Source organism: Macrosteles quadrilineatus, unplaced genomic scaffold (assembly GCF_028750875.1).
Source record: "Macrosteles quadrilineatus isolate MER2022 unplaced genomic scaffold, UCM_ALF_1.0 Scaffold_1__1_contigs__length_201487025, whole genome shotgun sequence".
NCBI lineage: Eukaryota > Metazoa > Arthropoda > Insecta > Hemiptera > Cicadellidae > Macrosteles > Macrosteles quadrilineatus.
The window spans coordinates 98797892-98824873 of NW_026542594.1; the positions used below are offsets into that span (position 1 = coordinate 98797892).

At 38.5% G+C, this 26982-nt stretch overlaps 1 protein-coding gene across 1 annotated transcript in view; it reads right to left on the reverse strand.

Annotated features, from left to right (window-relative positions):
* The window catches only part of LOC128994296 (nucleosome-remodeling factor subunit NURF301), a 164464-nt gene that overhangs the window by 62277 nt on the left and 75205 nt on the right, over positions 1-26982 (reverse strand). Inside the window, exons 22-28 of the mRNA XM_054418767.1 lie at positions 26471-26724; positions 22688-22825; positions 21507-21638; positions 10512-10583; positions 1760-1938; positions 1379-1525; positions 278-547 (exon numbers count right to left, since the gene is read on the reverse strand). Coding sequence (XP_054274742.1) covers positions 278-547; positions 1379-1525; positions 1760-1938; positions 10512-10583; positions 21507-21638; positions 22688-22825; positions 26471-26724 — 1192 coding nt within the window. The remainder of the gene's footprint in view (positions 1-277; positions 548-1378; positions 1526-1759; positions 1939-10511; positions 10584-21506; positions 21639-22687; positions 22826-26470; positions 26725-26982) is intronic.

The following is a 26982-nucleotide window of genomic DNA, read 5'->3' on the forward strand; positions in this document are numbered from 1 at the left end:
GTAATTGTTGTAAGAAAACCATGAATGTACGATACTATCCATTTTCATAGTAAATAAAATTTATAAAATTTACAATATTGGTTTACTGACCTTAAAATTTCTGTACCGCAGACCCCTACTGCAGAGACCTCATTCATCTTTTTTTTTTATCATCTTTTTAAAATGGTATCAGTATCGAGAATCGATTTTCAGATAATGATGATGACGATTTTGTTATTGACCAATCACTTATATCGATTAAATAAAACGTTTAATTTGTAATACAAACTAAACAAACCTGAGGAGGCTGAGGCGCAGGGGCAGGGGTGGGAGCAGCAGTCTGAGCAGAAGACACTACCTTGGTGACAGTCTTGATCTGTGGCTGAGCAGGGGATGTGACAGTCTGGCCTCCTTGGGTCTTAATCATCTGAGGTGCTGCTCTTATCAACACCTGTTGACCTTGGATAGTGGCGAGGGTGGCCTTGCCTGATGCTAGTTGCTGTACAAGACTCGGGTTGCTGACAATGATCTGATTGGTGTTGAGAAGCTGTCCCCCTTGAGTAACCACCTGCATCAAACGCAAATATTAATTTTAATTTGTAAATTGTACAAAGTTAATGAACTTAATCTATTATATTATTAAAGTGATACAATCAAATTTTATGTAAACGGTTAAGGTAATTTACCAAATAAAAATATAGGCATATGGCACATCAAAATGAAGCTTAGAGTGTGTAGATTTGCCGAAAAGTATTGATATGGGCGAATTTCCTAAGGGCTCTGCCCCAAAGGCTGATTTCCAAAGGGCTACGCCTGGCATGCTTCCAATGTTTAAATGATTTAATTTAATTTAGTTAATGAAACAGCTGGTCAGTACAATGAACTGGTGTTTGTTTATTTACTCGAATAAGATGTTTGTTTTGCTTTATCTAGATTGAGGAGGGTTATGTTTGGTTTTAAAGTGAGGTTGTATACGTTTTGTGAAGTATTGCTCAAAGTTTCATTTTTTTTATTTATATAGTAAGATACATGTGAAGAGGCTTGACTAAAATTGAAGGATTGTGGTCAAACATGTCATTTATGAACCATCAATATTAATCAATTGATACTATTGCTACACTAAGGTATGTTGTCATATTCTTATGGACCTATTAACATCAAAAGTAGGGGTTTGAAAGTAAGTAGGTTTACGCTTTTAAATCGGTTTATATTCTCAAACTAAATCATAGAGTTGCTGTATTTTAAAACACACATCAGCACCACTTTAATAGCTCTCTAGGTCACATTTTCTTCCCGTTGCAAAGCACGGGTATGGCAGCTTGTTCTTATATACACTAGGTAGATAGTAGCAAATGATTGTCACAGAAAAAATAGAAAGCAATATAGATGAACAATGTACCTGGGTAGCATTCGCACCACTGACAACGATTTGGCTTCCACTGATGACCTGTCCACCAGACATGACCACTGTTTGTGTTCCTGGCTGTGATGACACCTTCTGGATGATAGGAGAGGCATTGGATACACCTTGTCTCAGCACCACAGTCTGTTGAATAATAAACACAATAGTTTTGTTATTGAAACATTAATTTAAGTACCAATAGGAAGCCAGTATTCGTTACAAATGGACATTGATTTTATTAAGGATTGTAAAAAAGTACCTTATGTAGTAAAAGTTCAATTAACTGATTCTTGGTTATGGGTTTGACTCCAAGATTATGATGGATTAGTGAGTTGATCTTAACATCGAATTATTCCTAGGGGAGCAGTTAGCAGTTACCTGAGCAGGTTTCGCCGGTGTAGTAGTTACAGGCCTGAGCTGACGCAGAGCCCCGCCTGGGGTCTTGACCACTGTGACCTGCTGTGGGGCTGGAGACGCTAGGCGGGTTGAGCCTGCAGGGGCAGTGGGAGCACTGAACACATGAAGCTTACCATCCGGCATCTGCACCAATTGTTGACCTGCAAACATCAATCAAACTTACTGTGGTACATAACCGAACCAAATGTGGCTTCAAGCAGTAATATTATTCAATGCTATTTACAGAAATGGAACAAAATTAGTGAACATTACTGTGAATGTATGAATCACTGACAAAAACACTTGTAAAATGTTTGTTAATATTGTACATTGAAATATTATTTGTCTTACTCCTATCCATAAATAACTCTTAGCAGCCCAAATGACTACCATAGTAGGAAGTGGAAGCTACTGCACAAAATCAATGTTACTAAAGGTGTGACAGTACTATTGTGTAATCTGGCATTTTACCACAATGGTCATCATATGGCGCAAAGTAGCAACTCCTATAAAGTTCATGGTTTCATCTGCTATATAATAATTTATGGAGATTGACAGTTCACTGTACGGTACTACAGCAGCTGACAATTGTTTGTAAACAAGATTGTTTACAAGACTGTTGATGCAAAAACTTTCCAGGGTCTGCAAACGCTATCTTTGAATGTTGTAAAATGTTCTAATGCTTGTTGGTAAACTGGTTTATTGCCAAAGGGAACTCCATTGTTGCACTACATGGAAAGAAATGCCTACAAAACCTCTAGTCCAGTGCCGATCCTTTTAGAAGACTGTGTGTTATTTCTTTTTCCTACAGTTACCTAACAATGTACATGTTCTCTCACTGATTTGAGAAAGCAAAGTGGCCAATTCGCTCCTTGGTTCCTTGGGTTCATGGACAATGTTAACATCGTCTCACTCTAATTACTTTGTCTAACTCACTCCAGATTTGCAACGTGAAGGCACGAAATAGTGAGCGCATAACATGCAGACAAGGTCGTATGCGAGCGAAATACGTTGGCAGTACTGGCTGTAAATCAGCTGGTTAGCTGTTGTAACTGTTGTATCATTAAATGTCATATTAAAAGTTCACTTCCGTGTAAAAATGTGTCACGTTTCTTTACCAATTTATTTGTTAGGAAAAATATAATATGCATCTCGAGTGCAAAGTGCAATTGCCTCACTTGAGAAACCATTCCTCACTCGCCTACGGCTCGTGAGTAAGTATTTCTCTCGAGTGAGTCAATTGCTCCCTTTGCTCACTAGTTGCACAAATAACTATTATCTGTTATGTGGTTGTCATTTGCATTATTTTTACCCTTGATGTTGATGCCAGTGGCATTTTCAAGAGAGACAATGTACAGTGTACTCAAATTATGCTTTTAGGGAAAGCGGTCCAACCCTATATGTGCTGGGAATCGAACCCTTCCCTCCCTCCCCCACCAAAGCCCGAGACACTAACCACCAACACACTCTCGTTTGTGATACTGGCAGGCATATGAGTTTCATGAAGCCAAAAATATAACAGTTTATACCAATCGGACCAAAGGGATAATTTCTTGCCACTTTTCCTTAAATTTTGTTGGATTTAAAATCTACAGTATTTAAAAATGTTAAAGTCCTATTTTATCTGACCCTAATCTACTTACTAGTTCCTCAAAATATGTTGTCCTTTCACAAACAAAGTTCCCTAAACAAATTAATTAACAAAACATTCCGAGTTTTCTCCTCTTACAGCCTTATTTTGATTTTGAAGAGTGTTAATATTGCTGCAGTAGAGGAACAAATCAATACTGTTCATAACGCAAAGGCAATGAGGATTGAGTATTGACCATAAAAAAGAACATCTGTGAGGTTACATATCTAATTTGAGCAATAAAATCATGATGACAACACTGGTAGGCTATTTGCGATTTTTAAATTGTTTTAATTTTTAAGATAGACCATGCTCAATGTGGACAGTGTCTACCTCACCCCGTATGTGGCTATCCGCGACATCCGCGAGAAGATAGACCGCTTGGAAGAGAGCGTGCATGACACCACAGGGCATGTAGTTGTTGCTGGTGATTTCAATGCTAGGGGCTGTCGAGTGGGGAACGACCTTCACTAATTCCCGGGGGAAGTACATCCTGGACTTTGCTGCCAGAGCCGGACTCGTTGTCATTAACGAGGGCAACACGCCAATGTTCCAGTGACCCGGGATGAGGGGGACAATGACATAACCCTTGTATCTGACTCTATTCTGCAGAGGATCACAGCCTGGAGAGTCTTGGAGGATTATACGGCCAGCGACCACCATTACATTATTTTCGATGTCTTAGATCGTCTCCCGATACAAGTTGCTGTGTCTCGGGAAGTGCCCTTTCGGTGGAACAGCAAAAAACTGGACGTGGCTAAATTCACTAAGGTTATCCTGCGGGGAGTGCCAGCGGTGACTGCTCCATCTCATGCAGAGGCATCAGTAACATCGATGATTGGAGCTAATTGCTTCGGCTTGTGATAAGTCAATGCCCCGCAAGAGACTCCATTGCGATAGGCGACCTGTATACTGGTGGACTGCTGAGATCGCGGATTTGCGTCCAGCTGCTTTTAGAGCTAGACGACTCTTTATCAGGGCCAGGGCACCCATGGATAGACGCAGTAAGTTGGAGAAGTAAAAGGTGGCGAGGAAGTCTCTCTGTCGGGCCATCAACCGGAGCTAACACAATTGCTGAAAAACACTAAGGGATGATGTCAATTTCGACCCGTGGGGCCTGGGTTACAAACTAGTAACCCAAAAACTGTGACGCACAGCGGCACGCTATAATTTATATAGTGTAAGCATTTCGCGAAGCCGGGCTGCATGACCGTCTCGTTGCCTGCCGCGACTGCATTAACGCGCTATCCCCACCTCCCTAAACTCTTGTCCTCCCGTCCTTGCTCTTCCAGCCGTCGTAAAAGGTGCAGCAGAATTTTCCGGCCCTTCACCATCTATTATGGATAAGTCTTTTACTAGGGATGGACGGGTCCCGAATTTTCGGGAATTATTCGGGAAAAAAATGTTCCCGATTATCGGGACGGGATTACATTTTATTCGGGAATTTTTCGGGACGGGATTTGGTCCGATCGTCGGCGATTTTGCCGCTTCGCGAGTGCCGATAACGCCGCTATTGCGAGCGATAGGTCCGCGAACGCAGGAGACGATTTCGACGATCATTCAACCGTCATTTCGACGATTGCGCCGTGACCGCGGAGTCATAACGACGATCGCACCGTGACCGCGGAGTCATACCGACGATCGCGCCGTGACCGCGGAGTCATACCGACGATCGCGCCGTGACCGCGGAATCATGCGGACGATCGCGCCGTGACAGCGGAGTCATGCCGACGATTGCACCGTGACCGCGAGTCATACCGACGATCGCGCCGTGACCGCGGAGTTATGCCGACGATCGCACCGTGACAGTGGAGTCATGCCGACGATCGCGCCGTGACCGCGGAGTCATACCGACGATCGCGCCGTGACCGCGGAGTTATGCCGACGATCGCGCCGTGACCGCGGAGTCATGCCGACGATTGCACCGTGACCGCGAGTCATACCGACGATCGCGCCGTGACCGCGGAGTTATGCCGACGATCGCGCCGTGACCTCGGAGTTATGCCGACGATCGCGCCGTGACCGCGGAGTTATGCCGACGATTGTGCCGTGACAGCGGAGTCATGCCGACGATTGCACCGTGACCGCGAGTCATACCGACGATCGCGCCGTGACAGCGGAGTCATGCCGACGATCGCGCCATGACCACGGAGTCCTGCCGACGATCGCGCCGTGACCGCGGAGTCATGCCGACAATCGCGCCGTGACCGTGACCGCGGAATCATGCCGACGATCGCGCCGTGACAGCGGAGTCATGCCAACGATTGCACCGTGACCGCGAGTCATACCGACGATCGCGCCGTGACCGCGAGTCACAAGTTTCTTTAGGTACCTGTATATTGTTACCTATTTTTTTGGTTTTTATAGATCAGTACCAAAAACGGTAAAAATTGATTTTGTATGTCTTTTTTTGTACCTGTATATTGTTACCTATTTTTTGGTTTTTATAGATCAGTACCAAAAACGGTAAAAATTGATTTTGTATGTCTTTTTTGGTAACTGCTATACTCAAGACTTTCTTTTTATACACAGAAAAAATCCCGTCCCGTCCCGAAAATCGGGAAGGAAATAAAAATCCCGTCCCGTCCCGTCCCGAACTAAAAATTCAATCCCGTCCATCCCTATCTTTTACCATAACTATTTAGGACTAAAACTAGAAGTAATGTCTGGCTAAGTTCAGGAAACAAGCGGGGATCCCTTCTGGCTCACCCGACTATTGAATTGAGGTAAATTAACCCTTAGTTGAGATGTTTACGCGCTATCCCCACCTCCCTAAACTCTTGTCCTCCCGTCCTTGCTCTTCCAGCTGTCGTAAAAGGTGCAGCAGAATTTTCCGGCCCTTCACCATCTATTATGGATAAGTCTTTTACCATAACTATTTAGGACTAAAACTAGAAGTAATGTCTGGCTAAGTTCAGGAAACAAGCGGGGATCCCTTCTGGCTCACCCGACTATTGAATTGAGGTAAATTAACCCTTAGTTGAGATGGCTGCCTTCCGCAGCCATTCTTATCAAACCTGAAAATTGCAGTCACATGTTCCCAGAATGTAACTTATTAGTTCAATCAAATTCTTACATATTTCACATTCAGTATTCACTTTACATATTATTTCATTCACTCTGCAATATTTCTAAGCAATTATCCATGTTCAGTTCATAGTTGGAAGGATAGGTTCACAATTTAAATAGTTAGTTAAGTTAGTGTAAATCTAAGCTGGCTAGACAGGTGTTCTGATTTGGGTAAAGATCTCCGTCCCTCTGGTCCCCAGCAATCTTCCTAATTTTATTGGTAGCAGATTCAGCACGCTAAGTTAAGTATGGTCCAGACATAGCAATTCGAACCCTATTAGCATTACCCTGTTATTCCCTCCGAATTCCCGCCAATATCCCATAACCGCCATATATCCCCCCGGAACCCGCAATAGCAAACAATAGTCTCCCTCCTTCCTTCTTCCCCCCCCCCCCCCCCCCCCCGGCTACATATGTTACATTACAGCTACAAAACTCACCACCCGCTCTCCACCTTCCGTCATGGAGGGGGCTATTATGGAGAGGGTTGTCAAATCCCTTTTTCTGGATCATACGCTGGGCTAGTGATGTGCGTATCGATACAGATATCGATACAAGGACAGCAAAATATCAATATTTTGTATCGATACGTGGGAGTGTATCGATAAACCAATAGCCAATATCGTATCGAATATCGTATTGTTTATTTATTAATATAAATCTTATTTTTAAGGTTAGAGATTTTTCTTCCCATCTTCCTCCCCTCAAAAGTAGTAGTGGAAATTTGATATTTTACCCTACCATTCTCAAAAACACTGATAAAACATGTATTTTCAGCTGTTTTGCAAATAATCTCAAAACTAGGGCCACCATTAATGGAAGTGGGGAACCTCATTATCCATATTATACTATTTAATGTGTAAGTGGCATAACCACCATCATTATAAGTACTTTTTGGTTCAATTAATTATCCCTGTGTAAAAACTAGGAAAACAATAACTTAACAAAATGTTTTCCAATTTTGAGGGTTTACCGGAATTTGGAGGTTATGTATGAGTTTGATACAAATAAAAAGACACAAGACACAGGAGGGAAACGGCTTTTCTGAGGTAAGATTACAAGCACTAACCCTCTTTACAAGCTTGTAAGTAACATAGTGAAGCGTGTTACTATAGTTTATAGTAACGGTACTGGACTCATAGGATTGTTAAGGCTCAATATAATCAATCTAGTGTTGCAAGCGACATTCTGAGTTGAATAATAATGATCTTAAATTAATTACTGAGCCAAACCACATCCATTTTGATGATCTAATATTTCTAATGCATCTAATTAAATATACTACGGAAAAGACCACTGAAACTTCCACTCGTACCTTATGGGTACGAGTGTGCTCTAAGGTATAATTTACATATTAAGCTGAAATAATTAATAGTTCCCTAACCCCTTAATCCCCCCTTCCTGAAAAAAATTAGAACATATTTTAAAATTGCTTAAGGAAAACTTCCATCCATTCGGTGATGGAGTCCAGCCTTGACCATGGCGCCTACACCCTCTTGACTTCGGAACACGACTGTACTCTGTCTCTGCGCTTCCTACCCCCTCCCCCGTTCTCCAGCAATCAGCTGATCTTTACCGTCTGATGCGTCGCCGCTGTGACGCAAGCGTCACAATAGTATATGTCTATACAGCTTGTATATTTGAGATATTCAAATAAAAAAATATATATAAATAAACAATACGATACGATATTTTATCCGATACGGGTAAAAATCGATACATGAGGATACGATACGATACACCACGTTCCGATACTTATCGATACATTGGCCCTTATCGCACATCACTACGCTGGGCACACTGCTTGAGTTTGGGAGGATGTCCCACTCTTCACTTATGAGGAGCTTGAGACTGCCGTTCTATCCCCACAAACAACAAGGCTCCTGGACCTGTTGGGGTACCTGGCGAGGCTCTCAAGAAAGTTTTTTCAATCAATCCCCTGATTCTTCTGAGCACGTACAACGCCTGCCTGGCAGATGGGGTATTTCCATTGTGCTGAAAAAAATCTAGGCTCGTGCTCGTAAGGAAGGGGAAAGGAGACCCAGAACTGACGTCCTCTTACAGACCCCTTTGTATTTTGGCTACAGCTGGGGAAGACCTAGAGAAGTTGATCTGTTCCTGACTGAATTCAGCTGTGGTTGCTGCGGGGGACCTAAGCCCTCGTCAGAACGGCTTCAGGAAGGGGCGATTAAACGATCAACACTATTGAGGAGGTGAAGCGAGCCATGATGAGAGCTGAGGATTTTAATCACTACTCTCGTCGGGTTAAGCTTCCTGTTAAACTCTGTGTGCGAAACGCATTGATATGCTGGACGCTCTGGAGAACACCTTCCACGTCCCGGTATTCCTCTTGCGCATTATAGAGGATTACCTCCGGTTCCGCCTCCTCATGTATGATACTACAGAAGGCCCGCGGACGATGAGTGTCACTTCTGGTGCTGCCCAAGGTTCCATACTCGGCCCAGACCTCTGAAATGTTGCATACGACAGCCTCCTTAGGTCTGAAATGCCTGATGAAACCGTTTTAGTTGGGTACGCAGATGACATTGCGGCTTTAATAGCTGCTCGCAGTGTTGATCTGGCCCAGCTAAAATTAAACCGAGTCATGCGAACTATAAACGCATGGATGGCAGATCAAGGTCTCTTACTCGCTCTGAACAAAACTGCGATCGTGATTATGACCAAAAAGCGGATTGACACCATTGTGCTGTTGAGGGTGGGGGACATCGAATTCCAAACCGTTCGTGCCGCCAAGTATCTTGGTATCATGGTGGACACTAAGCATAGCTGGCGGGACCAGATATTCCGTAGTGCGGACAAGGCCGCTAAGGTGATTTCTTCTCTTAGCCGGTTAATGGCCATTGTCAGAGGTCCTCGTTCCAGTCGCAGAAGGCTGTTGATGTCTGCAGTTAAGTCTGTACTACTGTATGGTGCGGAAGTGTGGGCAGACACGCTCAATAAGGAGGTGTATAGGAAGCGGCTCGCCAGAGTGCAGTGTCAGGCAGCACTCAGGGTAGCATCCGCCTACCAAACAGTGTCTGAACCCGCCATCTTGGTGGTTGCTGTAGTTATCCCCATCAAACTTTTAGCAGCGGAGAGGAAAGCGATTTATCAGCGACGTGGGGAGGGCCATGCAAAAAAAGAAGAGCGCAACCGCACCCACCAGCTCTGGCAGGAGAGCTGGGAGCAGGAGACGCAGGAACGCTGGACCAGACTTTTTTTTGTGGGGGACCAGGAGACTTTTTTTTTAAAAAGAGGTTGGCGGCCTCTTTTAACCTTGCATATGCCCATCCAAATAGACTAAACGTCCGTGCAAGGATCGTATACAGCAAAGCAAGGAGTGAGCCGGTACAGTACAAAGGTGATCTGTACTGATAAAATGTTTTCGGCAGTGACCAGGATCCGAACCCACGACGTCGCTGCCTTGGGCCCGAAGTCTGCGACGCTACCGACTGGGCCACCGACTCACTAACTGCTGACTGATAAAGCAAGTCCAACTATGAGATGACTGACGGTATGGTGAGGTGGATTATTACCATTCTGACAGGTCACGGTATTTTCAGGTCGTACCTGTTCAGGATGGGCAAAGCCGTGTCACCTGATTGAATCTACTGCCCGGGCACTCCCGACGGCGCGGAGCACACCTTCTTCCGCTGCCAGCTTTGGGAAGTTTCTCGCCTAAAGGCTCAACAACGATGATAACGGAGGGTGAGGACAATTGGACCTGTATGTCACATTTTGTCCAGGGTATTCCCCGCGCCAAGAAGCTAGAGCTTGACCTCGATGCAGTCTAGGTCATAAAGAAATTGAATGCCATGAAACGGCGCGAGCCCTGAGGGCTTAGGTCACACGTTGACCTGATATGAAGTAATGTGACAAACAATCCCAAGCCAGTGTCCAACAGTAGAGGGGGTATTTTAGTGAGTAGTATGATAAGCTCAGGAGTCTCACACTACAGGCTGGCTACCTGTGTGTGTAAAAGCATTTTTACCTCCTCTCCCTAAAAAAAAATAAAAAAAGGTAGACCATGCTTACCCGGCATAAGTCCTTTAACTTGAAGTTTTCCATCAGCACTTTTCATAATCTGAACCTTTTGTTGGGTTTGAGCTGAAACAATTCAAATTCATTAAACCCTTCCTTTTAAATAATTTTCTTCTGATATTAAAATAAGAGTAGCTTATATGTCGTTGGTAAGTGGTAACTTAAATTAACAAGTCAATTTAGTTATTTGATTGCATACGGTGTGATAGGAGTCATAACATTCTGGTGATAAATTAGTATTTTTTAGCGAGGAGTTTATGAATATTCGGCTTCCTTGGTGACATTGGTGACAAGGGATCTTTCAGGAAAAATGGAGGACTGGTTAGTTCATGAAGAGACATTAAGTGATCATCGGCTAATTACTATGAAATTGCGAGGAGATCAAAGTAATCGGATAATCCAGAATGAACAGAGGCAAGGATCATACTGTTTAAGGAAGGTAAATTGGGCGAAATTTGACGAGGCTCTACAGAGAAGCATGCAGGAAATGGAAGTTGAAATGGCTACAACAGAGGTTCATGCAGAAAGGATTACAGAAATGACGTGCAAACTGATGGAGGAACAGTTCCCAAAAGCAAAATTAGGTACGAAAAAGGTATACTCTTGGGTGGACAGAAGAGCTGGATGAATTGCGAGTAAAAATGAGAAGGAAAAGTAGGATCTGGAGAAGGACAGGGAGTGAAGTGGACAGGAGAGCATTTGTTAGGTCAAGGACAGATTACGTATGGGGAATCAGGAAGCAAAAGAAGAATATGTGGGAAAAGTTAATTGCGGAGGAAGAGGGTGACCCGTGGGGAAAGGTTTATAAGATTGCTGCAGAGAAGCTGAAAAAGGATACTGTGCTGGTTAGCCTGGAAAAAGAAGACGGTACAATGACAGAGACAGTGCAAGAGACCCTAGAGAGAATGATACAAGGATTGCTGCCAGACGATAGAGAAGAGGAGGATACAGAGGAACAAGCAAGAATTAGAAGTATGATGATTGATGAAAGCACTGGAACAGATGAGGAAGATTTCACAGAAGGGGAGCTAACTGCATGTGTTTCACTGCTGAAGGATAGGAAAGCCCCGGGAGTGGATGGAATAAAGAACGAAGTAGTTAAGAGAATGTTTGGAAGGATCAAGGGGACGCTGTTGAACCTGTACAACAAGATGCTGAGAGAAGGTAGGTATCCTGATGTGTGGAAAAAAGGAATCGTCAAAGTTTTTCTAAAGAGCGAGGAAAAGGACCCAAGTAAGGTGAAATCGTACAGGCCAGTAACCCTCTTACCTGTCTTAGGAAAGTTAGGCGAAAGATTAATAGTGAAAAGGATGAAAGAATGGATGGATAGGGAAAATAGGGCAAATCCACTGCAATATGGATTCACGGAAAGTGTTGGAACTGTAGACACACTTCTGGATATGAGAAGAGAAGTAGAAGAGACAGATGAAAAGTACGTAGTAGGCTTGTTCCTGGATATTTCTGGAGCCTTCGACTCCGCCTGGTGGCCAGAGATTCTGAGAGTTTTGAGGAGATGGCGATGTCCGAACAACATCTACCGATTGGTAAGGGACTACTTCCGAGGCAGAACCGTGACACTAAGAGCTGGCAACGGAGAGGTGAACAAGAACATCACTAAAGGATGCCCCCAAGGGTCTGTGGTGGGCCCTCTGTTGTGGAACATCCTGTTCGATGGGTTTTTGCGGCTGCCTTTTGAGGAAGGTATCTCCGCGAGAGCCTATGCGGATGACGGACTGCTTTTGGTGAAGTCGAACACAAGCCCTGATCTCATGAGGAGGGCATCAAGAGCCTTGGAACTGGTCACTAGGTGGGGGGAAGACAGGAAGATGACTTTTTCGAGGGAAAAGACAGTGATGGTGCTCCTGAAAGGAAGGTTGGTTGAAAGATTCATCCGTGTCGACATGGGAGACGTGACAATTCGGTGTTCAAATGAGACAAAGTACTTAGGAGTCGCAGTAAGAAGTGGATTGAAATTTGCAGGACATTATGAGCAAGTAATCGACAAGACTATGAGGGCATTCGGAAAGTTAAAAGGACTGGCCAAGGCAAACAACGGCATGAGATGCGAGAACTTGAGAAGATTGTACATCGGTGCGCTTGAACCAATGATGCTGTACGGCTGTGAGATGTGGGGCCAACGAATGAGGGGACGAGGTGAGAAGTCAAAGTTGATGAGTCTGCAGAGAAAACTGTTGTTGGGTGTGATCAAGGGCTACAGCACGATATCCCACGAAGCTGTCCGAGTGATTGCCGGGGTAATCCCGCTTGACTTGATGGTTGAAGAAAGGATTAAGAGAAGAAGGGACAAAGAAGAAGGTATCAACGTCAAGGATAGCATGAGGATCCGAAGAGAAGAAACACTCGTTGACTGGCAGAGACGGTGGGAGTCTAGCACAAAAGGAAGGGAAACCTTTGCGTTCGTTCCGGATGTGAGGTTCAGAAAGAAAGTCCATTGGGAAACCGATCACTACACTACACAGTTCGTCAGCGGACACGGCAACTTCAAGGCAAAGCTGAAAAGTTTCAACCTCGTCGATGATGACCATTGCACTCATTGCGGAGAGCTGGAGACATCGCAGCACGTACTGATGGAGTGCCCATTCTATGAAGAAGAAAGAAGAGACATGAGGGAATTCCTCCAACAAAAGACATGGGATTGGGAGAAGATCAACTTCTTGAGAACCAAAGAATCTGCACTGGAGTTTGCCAGAATGTGCCGAAGGTTAGGGAAGAAAAAGCATGAATTTGAAAATGCAGGAAGACAGGCTGGAATTTGAAAAGAAAAATGTTAGAAAAGAAAGATAAAATTAAGAAGATTGGAAAGAAAGAAAAAAAAAATCCGATGACCCTAGTACAGAGGGTACTAGGTGAGGGGAGAGGTGTTGGTTAGGCACAGAATGTGCCTGGAAGGACATGGATTGAAGCTGACAGCAGGAAGAGGAATCCGAAGATATTTCAGGAAAGCGGCCTGGTGAATAAGTCTCTGACTTAAACCAGGGGTGGTGGAGGGACCGAAACCAGGGGTGGTGGAGGGACCGCTGGGCTTCGGCCAAACACCTCTCTCTCTCTCTCTCTCTCTCTCTCTCTCTCTAACATTTTGTAGTAGGCTATCTATTGACTTGAATTATAACAATGTTTTAAAGTTCAGAGTTCAGTCCAATCTCAATAATCTGACATTTGCCAGTCTGACAAGTTCGGTAATACGATAATTTCATAAGGTTTACAGTAGAAAATAACTTTTCTTGTCTTTTTTAATAATTAAGGCTATTTTAAATCGTTTTTATTAGCTCGCTTTCTTGTCTGTTTGGTACAAATTTTCTATTTTAAACTAACTTCCCGATGTGTTAGAGACTTGAAACTTGAAACATAGCTCACAAATGGATGACAATGCAATATTATATAATTTTAATTTTAATATTTCCCTTGGGCTACGCCCCATGGGCTTCCAAATTTTCGATGTTAACATTTTGGAAGAATGTAAATATATCATTATCATTGAAGTCAGCTGTAAATACTTTAATTTGACAGTTTGTTCAAAGAGCAGAGGTACAGGTTCTGCTCCCGAGAGATTCAAAGTTTTAGGATTATGATAACAACAACATCTAAATACAGTTAAAAAGGGGTTAGTTATGTATTAACAGGCTATATAAAATAGATTTAATATATTTACACCTTTAAGACTAAAAAGTTGAAAAATAATTATAGGTTAAATAAAAATACTTTTTTTAAATGCCATGTTTTTAAACGCACTAAAAGTAGAAAATAATTTATAATTATGTAGAGAGAATAAATACTTGTAAGATTTAAAACGAAAAACGTGGGGCGCATGCAATAGATAATAATAGTTCAATAGGTGAAGGTAATTGCAAATTAGCATGCGCCCTGCGGTTTAAAAACATTCTCTCCACATATTTATAAATTATTTTATACCTTTTAGTGTGTTTAAAAATGTGGTATTCAAAAAGTTTTTTTTTTATTTATAAATAATTGCTAGGCCTATCTTATGAATTATTATATTGTTTTTTATTAAGTCTACATGCAGTAATGAACGTTTCAATAAATTAAACTATTGTAAATATTTTTCTTCTTTAAACTATTGTATTTATCATGAAGTAGTGCCATAAATGTTTTTCTGAAATTTTACCTTCTAATCAATGGTATTTATCATTGTACCCTTGATATTCTGAAATTGTTAATTCGACAACCTGAAGTTCCCAAATCTGTCGGACTATCAAGATCGGCATGTATAAAATATTGAAGCATAACTTGCAAGATTGATCATTTCAGTCTCAATTTAAATTATAACAAACAAGAAAATTAATCTATTATAAATAATAATGTTTATTAGGGGTGTGCGAAGCAGCAAAAAAATTTCGATTCGAAGCAACGATTCGATTCAAAGAATTTTCGATTCGAATCGAAGCAATTCGATTCGAAGCAGCACGGCATTTTCATTTTCATACTTGTGAATGGAGTGAAGTTACAGCAATTAAATTTACCAGATTAGTGTTCTGCAAAATGTTTGTTTATGTGGTAATTGACCTATATACTATACTCCCATACTTATGACATAGTTTGAACAATGAATATTATGTGCAGCATAATATACTGTTATGCAAAGTGCCTATTTTTATAATGTTTATGTTTATATAGAATTGTGTTTACACTGTTATAGGCCTAACTGATTGTACAACTTAAGATTTTTTGTGTATGATATGAACAAATAAAAACCTTGATAAGATTTTTACTGAAATTCTCAATAGGTTCACTCCTATAGAATAAGAGGCTAGAATCATGCCTACAAACCATAAGACTACTTTATAGACCATGTCCAGCTAAGTTCACTTGAAAAGTTTTAGGCAAGCTTAAAGAGTGGTTTTGTATAGGAAGTTGTTAAGAAAACGACAAATTCAGCACGATGATTTATTGAATGACTAATTTAATTGTGCTAAAGAAAACAGCAAAAAAACAGTATTAAAATATCACCATTTAACAACAAGACTACCATAACAAGATCAAAACATAATCAAATTAAATGTCTAAATGAACATAAAATACCCCTTTATCAGTCAGTATCCTATAAAAACAAAACAAATGGTTTATCAACAAATTAAAATACAAACCCTAACAAATTGCAAAACTAATTAATTAACTATTAATAAATATAATAAAAGAATAATATGAAAATTTATAAATAAATAAATAGAGAAATGAGTTAATTATTTTCAGTCTTTTGAGGTAAGCATAATAAGGGTTTGTTTGCATTTTTACAAATTATTTTAGTGTTTACAAGTATATGGAGTTGAACACAAAAACACAAGTAAACAAAGAATATGAATTTGCTATCAGAAACTGCATTGGCCAAACAATACCTATGAGATCAAATACAAATAATAATAATAATAACAACAAAATGGTAAATAGCCTAAAGAACATTCAGGATATGAAACATAATAAAATAAAAATGACTAAAATGAACATAAAACCCCTCTATCAGTAACGAATAAAAAACAAATTGTTCAAAACATTAAAATAAAAATATAGTATAGCCTAACAATAATGGTAAAAATATTAAAAATAATTACTAAAATATAATAACAAAACAATATGAATAGGCTATTTGGAAATAAATAAACAGATTAATGAGGTAATTTATTTTCAGTCTTTAAAAGAGAAGTGCCAAAAATAACAATAAATATCGAGATCAAACCCAAGTAAATAAAGAATATGAATTTGCTATCAGAAACTAGGCTACACGGGGTTTAACAATATGGGATAAAATCAAGATGGCAAAATAACAATAAATCCTGTATTCACTAACAAACTAAACAAATCAAAGTATTAGCATACTTAGGCCTTTCTTAGTGGCGAAAACTCACTCAAATCAAAATAATAAAATTATTTTTAAATAAACAACCTATTACAAAATATTAAAGAACACTATTTTAATACAACAAAATCAATATCGAGATCAAACAATCAAACATTATGAATTGAATTGGTCATCAGGAACTACATTAAAATAATGAATAGGCCCTACTCTCTTAGACCTTTCTCATGAGGCAAAACAAATTATGAGATAAAAATATTAATAAATAGTAAAAAATATATGTAAATACAACCCTTGAAGAACAGCAGTTTTGGGATAAATAAAATAAAATCACTTAAAATATTTTAAATATAAACTCTCCAACAGAAACTTCCCAAAACAACGGCTTACTAAGTGGTAAAAAATATTTTAAATAGGCTACACAATAATTTTGAGTCCTTTTAACGTTAGGCCTGGTAAAAAACTTAATTTACACATGTTTAATATTGTCGTGGAGAACTACAAGTTGCTCTGCATGTTCCGGGAGCAATTCTTTCCTTCGAGAGCTGATCACATTTCCCGCAGAAGAAAACAGTCTCTCACTTGGAACGGATGTTGCAGGAATACCTAGATATTTAAGTGCAACTTTTGCAATCCTTGGATAAATGTTGAAATTTTTCCTCCACCACGTTAGAGAGTCTTCATTTTGTCTTATTCTTGGGGCTCTCAGAAACATGTTGAGCTCCATTTCAACATCATCCTCCTTGCTCGGTCCACTTAGAGGCTCTTCATTAAGAAATTGAAATATGCTTGATGACGAGCAACTTGCTATTTCTGTAGGGTTCTCTACTGTCATGTCTTTCTCAGTCTGTGCAGATACATTTTCCATTTCTTTTTTCAATTGGAGCTGCGCTGACATTTGAAGATTTTCTTTCAACCCTTGAAGCTTATATTTTGGGTCAACAAGCGTTGAAATCAAATAAATCAAATTTGATTCCATTGGCCCAAATCGTGTTTTCATGTGTTTTTTTATGCATTGGCCAAACTGGATGAGGCTACCTTTCTCCTCAATTTGGCCATACACTTTTTCGACTCCATACAACATAGGTAAAACCCCCGAAATAGTCGGGTAGATATCCCCACTGGCAAACTGTGTGGCCTCCACAAGGGGCTCGAAAACCTTCAAAACATTTTCTGCCAATAACCATTCTGTTCCGTGAAGAGTGTTTACCCTGGTGTCAGAAGTCCCAAGCTCCAAGTTGATTGCATTTCGACAAGCTATTAGCCTTTCCAGCATATAGTACTGGCTGTTCCATCTTGTTGGGACGTCCTGTATCAGCTCCAAGGCCTTGTTGCCGAGCTTCAACTGTTCTGCTTGCAACCTTGCATTAGCTGTAGAACTTCGTGAGTAGTGGCCTACAATAGCCCTACACTTTGCCATTAAGTGGGTTACGCTTATAGTTTCTTTTATTGCATCTTCAATGCAAAGTTGGAGGACATGCCCAAAACAATCAATTTGCGTCCAAGATCTTGAAAAAGCTATTGCTGCTTTCATATTTGGAGCCCCATCAGTGACAGCATAAATTGGTACTCTTTTGTCTGCCTGGCCTTTGTTAAGAACTCTATCAATCTCCCAATCTTCGATTATTTCTGCCATTGCACGGTGAAGGTTGGTCCCCGTATGCTGTATTGTGAGGAGTTTGAGGGCCAAACAATGCGATTTCTTTTCGAAGTTTGAAGACAAACAATGTGATGTCAAAGATAAATAGCCCTGACTTTTTCTTGATGTCCAGCCATCAGCTGTGAAGCTCCATGACTGGAGATCAGCCTTTATACAATTTTTTAGATTGTCAAACATTCTAGGAATGACATTCCTAGAAAATGTTGTCCTCGAAGGAACTTGGTATCTGGGACTTGTTAGTTTTAATAATCCCCTGAACTCATTTTCCTCCACAATTGAGTACGAGTGGAACCCGCCTACAATGAATTTTCCAATTTGCCTTGTCAATTGGATTGCCTGGGGATTGGTTGCAGGCCACATTTCTTTTTTTTGAAACATAGTCCTGATTGACTGTTGTGTACTGTTACTACCCATCTTTGTCTTCTTCTGTAAAACTTTGCTAGCAGGACTTTTCTTTCTTAATAACCAATCAGCCTTTTTAGTTTCATAGCTTTTAAATTGTTTTTCATGCTTTCTTTTGAGATGATTAATTGCTGAAGTTGTTGTTCCTAAAAAGAAAACCTTTATTTAGTTGCTTTACCAGAAAAAAAAACGATAAACCCACATATTTATGGCCACAGTTATTGTAGGCTGCCTTTTAAACCATGTTTTAGTTTGTTGAAACATTCTGCCTACACTGACTGAAAACATTGCATAGAGCATTTACCATACTGGTAGTTGAGTAGGGTTAGGTTTGTTTAGTTTAAAGTAGCCTAGCCAAGTTTGAGGTAAAATTTACTGTTTAGAATAGGCCTATATTTGTGGATAAAAGCACCTATTTGGATATGAGAATATCAAGAAATTTCAATATTTCAATTTAAATCTAGTATCACTGCAAAGTTAAAATCCCTCTGCCAGAAACAAAGGTAGGCTACCTTAATTCTTCACATATACGTAAAATGAAATGATCTTTCACACACCAGCTCAAAATTGTAAGTTAGGGCTAATCATTTTTAGATTAAGCCTACTCAAATGAAAGCAGGATTTATCTCAATTATATGTTGATTAGTTTAGTAAACAAACTCCACACACTCTATCAAAAGAATTGAAAAAAGAATAAAAATGAAATGGTAATACATTTTGTAAGTTTACTTAATAAAATGTTTAAACAAAGCAAACGTTTTTCAATCCCAAAGTATTTATAATAAAATGTGTGATATTTTTTGCTTTTTGACACTTTTTGGTAGACATCACTTTTCAATTTAGACATATTTTCCCGACCCTCTGAGACCAAGACCTTTAGTTTGAGCTCTTTCCCATTATACTACTAGCTGTCAAACATTCACAATTTTGATTTTTTGGAAATCGATCTACCGAAGGTTAGATCTGGGCTAAAATCACAAAGCCATTCAAAAACTATTTAATAACTTTACACTGTAAAGAGAGCTAAACTGATGCATAGCGTTGTCGTTTTACAACACACAATACTTACAGTTAGCATAGGCCTAGAATAAAGGAAGTAGGCTAGTTAACCAATAAGAACACAAGGTCTTAGTTAAGTTAAGTAAAAAACACCTACCTGATTTGGCTGATAATTTTAATTTGCAGATTTTACAAATACGGGAATCCTTTCCTTCATTAAGGAAATACTCATTAATGGGATTTTTCCCACTTTCTTCCGAAACATTGCTTGGACCACTACTACTAGTACTAGCAATAGTATTAGGATCAGGAATAGTATTAGGATCAGGATCAGCAATTGAACACAAAGGATCAGGATCGTCAAGTAATTCGTCATCCACCTGATAATTCAAAGGATCAGGATCGTCAAATAATTCTTCATCCATCTGATAACTCATGATTCGAGGTTTTTGTTGAATCTCTCTTTGTACATCAATGGCGCAACATTACTTAAAAGACACAGTTTTAGATCACATTAACAGACGAAAATGACAAATTCATAGTTCGAGGTTTTTGTTGAATCTATCTTTACAAATCAATGGTGCAACATTACTTATTACATAAAACTATCATTAACAAAGACAGTCGCAGTTTTAGATTTGCTGCGTTTTAGCTCGCATTTAAACAGACGACAATGACAGACTGACTAACTGAAGTGAACAATGAACATGATAGTAAAGGCAAAGAGGAAAAATACTAAACCTCAACACTTGTCTGTAATAATATAAATTGTAATGGTTTAATAATTTCTGCAATAATACTGTTTCGGTAATTTACTTAAAGCATCGATACTCCCTTAGTTGATTTCTCATTCTTATGGAACAGCTAAAACCAATTTTATTGTTAGTTTTGTCTTCTGTCTGGTGTCGTAGAGGTCGTGTTTTGTTAACAATTTGTTTCTTGTCATTTCAGCCATTTAAAAAATAGTTCAACCAAATAAAACAATCCTACCATAGACAATAACACGTCCCCTGGTTTTATAACCAAACAGTTAAGCACAAATAATAAAATTGACCCTGAAATAATACAAACATAACTTTGTCGACACTAGCGATCGGTGTCACCGTACATGAACTAGACACGAAAACGGGCTTCGAGATATTCAATGAAATGAGAAGTTAACTTGTGTTGGTTAGTCTATGCTTAAAGCGTGTTATTAAAAGCGTCGTAACAGTTCTACTTACGTTTCAGATGATGCTAGGCTACTATGTTTTACATTATTACCTGCAAATAATTGTCCCTGTTTCTTATTATATTCATTTACGGGTTGACTTATAAACTAAAATAACAAAAAAGGAACAAAGGAATATGATGAATTAAAGAAAATAATAATGTATTTATATTTAATACTCCTTGCTTTCGACATGACGTCTGCTTGCCGTCGGTCACATTGTTTGAAAAATACGTAAATCCATTGTGCAATCTTATCTGGCGTGTTTCATTATAAGGTTGTTTGGCTTGAGAAAAGGTTGTTTGGCAGTTCTGTAATCCTCTATAACCAATGCTATCAACGCTTAAGCGACTTACCTTCTTGCTCGACTGTCAGACTGAATTCAAATTCAACCGATGACAGTGGAGTGAAGTGAAGTAAGTAGTTCCGATCAGATGATTCGAGATTCGGTGATTCTTCAGTTTTCGTGTTGATGGTTGTTCGTGTTTACGATGTCTTGAAAACTTTGATAACATGTTTCTTCAAGTAAATGATTGGTTAAAACTAGGGTTAAGTGTGTTAAAAGGAAATAAGGGTTCAATTGAAACACATATATACAGCCGGTTTTATTAAAAAGATGTATAATCGGCCTCTCTTTTGCCGACTGACACCCATGAATCGAATCGATATTTTGACTACCACCGAATCGAATCGCGATTCGATGCATCGAATCGAATCGAATCGAAATTTCGATTCATTTTCGATGCATCGCACACCCCTAATGTTTATATTGGTTTTCATCAAACAGATAATACAAGTAGCTTGGTTGCGTTATAGACTATATATTATCCGTAACTACAGATTTCTTAGGATATGAAAGGATCAAGTGATGACATATTGAAGGCTTACCAGGAAGCAGCTGGGTGGGCTGAGACTGGACCTTAATGATGGACTGAGCAGCAGTAGTGTTGGTGACAGGGGTGGTTGTCTTTGGGAGAATGTTCGCAGGACTGGTGACCATACGTGTAGTACCATCTACATCTACATCAAACTCAAATGTCAGAGCCTAATCAAGGTCATATTTTAGAGAAAATATTGGTTTGTCAAACAACAAAAGCAAAGGTGATGTGGTAACATTCAAGTTTGAAGAATATTAACGATTAATTTTACATGCAAATGAAACTTAGTTAAGCTTGCATGTTCCAAGTCTTCCATCTCTCTTCACTAATTCAGAGGGAAAGAGTCATATTTTTAAAGCATAGATATATCATAAAACATTAAATGAGTGATATTTTTGTAAAATCATAAAATTGAGGTTCAAATGTTGGTTATCCAATGTCAAAGTATTTTATTTTATTAGGATTTTAATAAGGTTTGATAAGATATCCTCTATGATTTTTGTTATGCTATTAGTTGCTTGATAAGAAGTGATGGTCAGATCTGGATATCAGACTACCGGATCCGCTGGATCTGAGCTAGAACCGATGCCTGATCGGATCCACAAAAAATCGGACCCGGTTTTAATTATTCATTTATTCATTTATTCATGTAAATTGTCACAAATTACACCATATACAGAGGAGTTTCCTCAATGGTCCGATTTTAATTTTGTTTTATTCTATTAACTCAAAACGTCTTTTTTATAAAGTTGTAAAGTATTGTATATAAAGTTCAATTAGAATTCATACATAAGAACAGGTGTTTTGTCATAGTGATGTATTTTAAAATAAAATGAATAGCGACTATCTGTGTCCATATACAAGACTATATGTATCCATGTACAAGACTATCTATTTCTATGTACAAGACTGTCTGTATCAATGTAAAAAACTATCTGTGTCCATGTACAAGACTGTCTGTGTCCATATACAAGACAATCTGTGTCCAAAGATAGTCCTGTACATGGACACAGACTTTGACATTACCTAGCCATATGAGTTATTTAAAAACCTGTCCTTGAAGGAAAAAAACCCCTATATGGATTCGGATTCAAATCTGGATCCTATTTCTTCAAGATCCAGTTCCGGATCCGGTACCGACATTTCCTTGGATCGCAACTGTCTGTTTTGCTCGTTTATCAGTTTACTCACTTTTGGTCATGAATATTCTACGTGTCCCCACCACTTTGCCCGTGTTAGTAGGAGTGGAGGTAAGTAGAGAAGTAAGGGTACTCTTGCTGGCTGGTGTTGGAGGAATTGCAACTTTGTGAACCACCTTAAATGTCCCCTCTGGAAATATCACATTTTTACTTTAACACTCCACTCTCACATAAGCTGTTTCCATACCAATAAATCACTTTAACCAAATTCATATTGGCTTACATAATATTAAGTACCAGGGGACTGATGATTGCTCGTGATGTTTAATTTTTTGAGATGTTAAAAATAGGGATGGTCAAGTCTCGAAATTTCGGGAAATTTTCGGGAAATTTTAAATCTCGTTACACGAGACGAGATTTCTTTTTGGCCAAGATTTTTATTGAGACAAGAATAAAAAAAAAAAAAAAAAAAAAAAAAAAAAAAAAAAAAAAAAAAATTCAAAAAGCCTGCAGAAAGTCAATGCAATACCCGCAATACAGGAGCGTGTTGTAGTTGCGTTTCCTTTGCGAAGGCGTTCTTATTTAATTAATTCTTTAAATGTAAATATTACTTTAATTATTTTAATAATATTACTTTAATAACATTTGAGAAGTTTTGTTAAATGTAAGCAGTGTGAGTAATGTTTATTACTATAAAAAGTCAAAACAAGTACCTAACTATTTTATAAAAATTAATATTGCTTTTATTTTATGATTTATTTTATTTTAGGATAAGTTGAACTCTATCCTAACTGATATCACTATGTTTCCTAATGTGATGCTGTCATCACTATATATAGATATATATTCGAATTTTAGTTGGAATTTATTTAGATTGGTTTTAATATAAATTATATTTTTCTAAAATTTTATTGTTTAAATAATTTTATTTAAAAGGATAGTTGGTCCAGTTATGATTATCAGTCGCCACGCGCTTACATACAGATATGAGCATCCTGTTGTTGTCCTCGAATAGACTAACCAATAGGAATCGTTTATTTCAAGGATTTACCAAATATGGCAATGTAGATTATGGCGAAACTAAGAGAGGGGATTTTTGCAACTCATAGGTTTTTAGCTGAAGAAGAGATCATTCTCTTCTACAGACTCCTGCTGGTAGCACTCACCTTCTCAGTTGTAAGTAGTCCCTCGGGTTACTGCTAAATCAGCCAAGTTCACTAATACTTGTTGTAATGTTTTAACTTATAAATTTATAGCTACCGACAAAACTTAGGACTTAATTACAAACCTTTCTCGAATATCAGTGAGCTCACTCAGCCATGATGCTGTTGGTTTATTTTAAAGTAACAATAATAAATTATGATAATTTAGTGTAACTATGTAACACTGTGAAAATATTTGGATTTATCCAAAAGTATGATAATACAGCTTGTGTTTAATAAAGAATAGTATTTATAATTGTTGTTCGTCTTTGCCCACCATCCTGGCGCACGACACTAATCGTAGGCATTTTTAATAAGTTAGGCGTGATTAATAAAAAAATGTTATGCTGATGTTTTTTAATAAAAGATTGTAAATATTCTTGCCTATTATCATTATATTTGTATTTAAACAGTCATCTAACAATGTTACAAAATCAGGTAAAAATTTTGAACGTGCATTTCCCGTTGTGTATGAGAAGGGAAATCCCGTCTCGATCTCGTCTCAAAATTTTATGAGAAATAAAAAATCTCGTCTCGTCTCGTCTCGAACTAAAAATCCAATCTCGTCCATCCCTAGTTAAAAATAATGAACATAGGCCTACAAGGTGATGTCTATATCTTGCCCCTCTGCTGGATGTCTGCTACCTTGTTGAACAATATTTAGCTTAGCTCTGGTGGTTATTCCTCAGACTAGGATAATGCAGTACTGCTGCTACGTGACAGATGTTTTTGGTACTTATTACTAAACCACATGCGTGCATCAGCCACAGCTGCAATTCTCGTATTTCGCTTGATGTAGCTTATTGTATAACGCGAATCTGTTGTGTTGCACTATATTTATTGCCTGTGAATCATAATATAATGGCAGATGAAATGTTGCAATAATAGGCTATGTTTGGTAAATAGTTGCACATTTTTAAAACGTTTTTATTAGCTCGCTTTCTTGTCCGGTACAAATTTTGCAATCAATTTTATGCTAACTTTCCGATGAGCTGGAGACTTGGAACTTGAAACATAGCTCACAAATGGAAGACAATGCAATATTAAATCATTTAATTTTCATATTTCCCTTGGGCTACGCCCCATGGGCTTGTTTTTATTAACTTGCTTTCTTGCAAATTTTGATACTTCCCGATGAGCTAGAGACTTGAAAGTTGAAACATAGCTCAAAAATGGATGAGAATGCAATATTATATCATTTAATTTTTATATATCCCTTGGGCTACGCCCCATGGGCTTGTTTTTATTAGCTCGCTTTCCTACAAATTTTGATATCAATTTTAAACGTAGTTCCCGATGAGCTAGAGACTTGAAACATAGCTCACAAATGGATGACAATGCAATATTATATCATTTAATTTTCATATTTTCCTTTGGGCTACGCCCCACGGGCTTCCAAATTTTCCATGTTTACATTTTGAAAGAAAGTAAATAGCCTATATCAATTATTTTAGTCAGCTGTGAATACTTAAATTTGACAGTTTGAAGAGCAGAGGTTAAGAGGTACAGGTTATGCTCTCAAAAGATTATTTATACGAACAAACATTTTAAAATAAATATAAACAATATGATTGCAGATAAAGGTGTTTGTTAATAATGTAAATTGTGTGTTTATTTAGTATTCTATAAAGTAAACAATAAATTAAATAGATTGATATATTTATAGGTGTAGATATAAAGTCAATGTTTATAGTTAGTTGGTAGGCCATACATTCAATCCAATACATAATTATATGAAAAGAAACTCAAATAAACCTTAGATTTCCCACATGCCTCTTTTCTTAATCTGATATAGATGCTTGAAATAGATTTAACATCCACACACATTAAAAACTAAAAAGTAGAAAATAATTTATAAATAAAAAAACTTTTTTAAAACAAAACGTTTTTAAACGCACTAAAAAGGAAAAAAATAATTTATATATATGTGGAGAGTATAAATACTTGTAAGATTTAAAACGAAAAACGTGGGGTGCATGCAATTGATAATAATACATTAGTTCAATAGGTGTTATAATTTAGAATTTAGAAGGATATTGTAAATTATCTATTGCATGCACCCCACGTTTTTCGTTTTAAATCTTACAAGTATTTATACTCTCCACATATATATAAATTATTTTCTACTTTTTAGAGCGTTTAAAAACGTTTTTTTTTATAAATTATTACAGAATTTGTTGAAATCCACACAAAAGAGGAAAAAAAAAAAACATGGCAGTGGGGCTTCCAGTAAGGTCAAATATATTGGCAGCTAAGGGGTTAATGAAGAACCATAATAAAACATTATTTCTCAAAAATAATAAAAATAAACAAGCTAATGTTATAATACCTAGGACATGAAGTCATCTAATCTACCTGCCACCTACCAGGTCTAAGTTGGAGCGTATCAAGTTCATCATCAAAAGCCATGACTACCTTATGTAATTGGGGTTGAGAAGCCAACTTTTAAACCCAGCTTTTATTCCTGGTTGAGTATACCAGTTTACTCCGTAGCTTATGAAAACTCGAGCTTGTGAAACCAATTTGGAAGCCAATATCTTCCGAGGCAAGGAGTACAATAAACTCTAGCTCCTAAACTGCCTTATAAGTTTCTGAACAAATTTTATTACAACCTGTAGGTTCTTGAACTTTACCTTGTTGGCTAGAGTTAGGCACCAACTTGATGGCTTGCTGAGCCGTAGTAGTGGGGGTAACTGCAGGTTTGTCTCCAGTCCGTTTCTGTTGGTGAGCAGCTCGTTGTATCTTCAGTTGTTGCTCCAACTTATCCTTGATTTCTTCAGGAGTTGCTTTAGCTTCTACTTTCACCTCAACAGTGCCCGTTTTTGTAGCTGCTACCACACTGCGAGAACGAGTACCAGAACCAGCAATCGTCTGGGCTCTCTCCATTCTAAAAGACATGTAGGTGAAAATTACAAGCTATATAGTATTTGGTATGTTTAACTGGGCAAAGTGATGTTAAATACTGCAGATAAAAACATTACCATCTATATAAGTGAATTTTTATTTAGCTTGCATAATAAGTCACATCAGTTGTGTGGTGCAGAAATGGGTTAGAGATTGTAAAAATTCTGTGAAAACATTTACCTTTGTGGTTTTCTGTCAAAAGTATGGATAATCACCAAAAACTAAATTTTCTTTCCAAAAT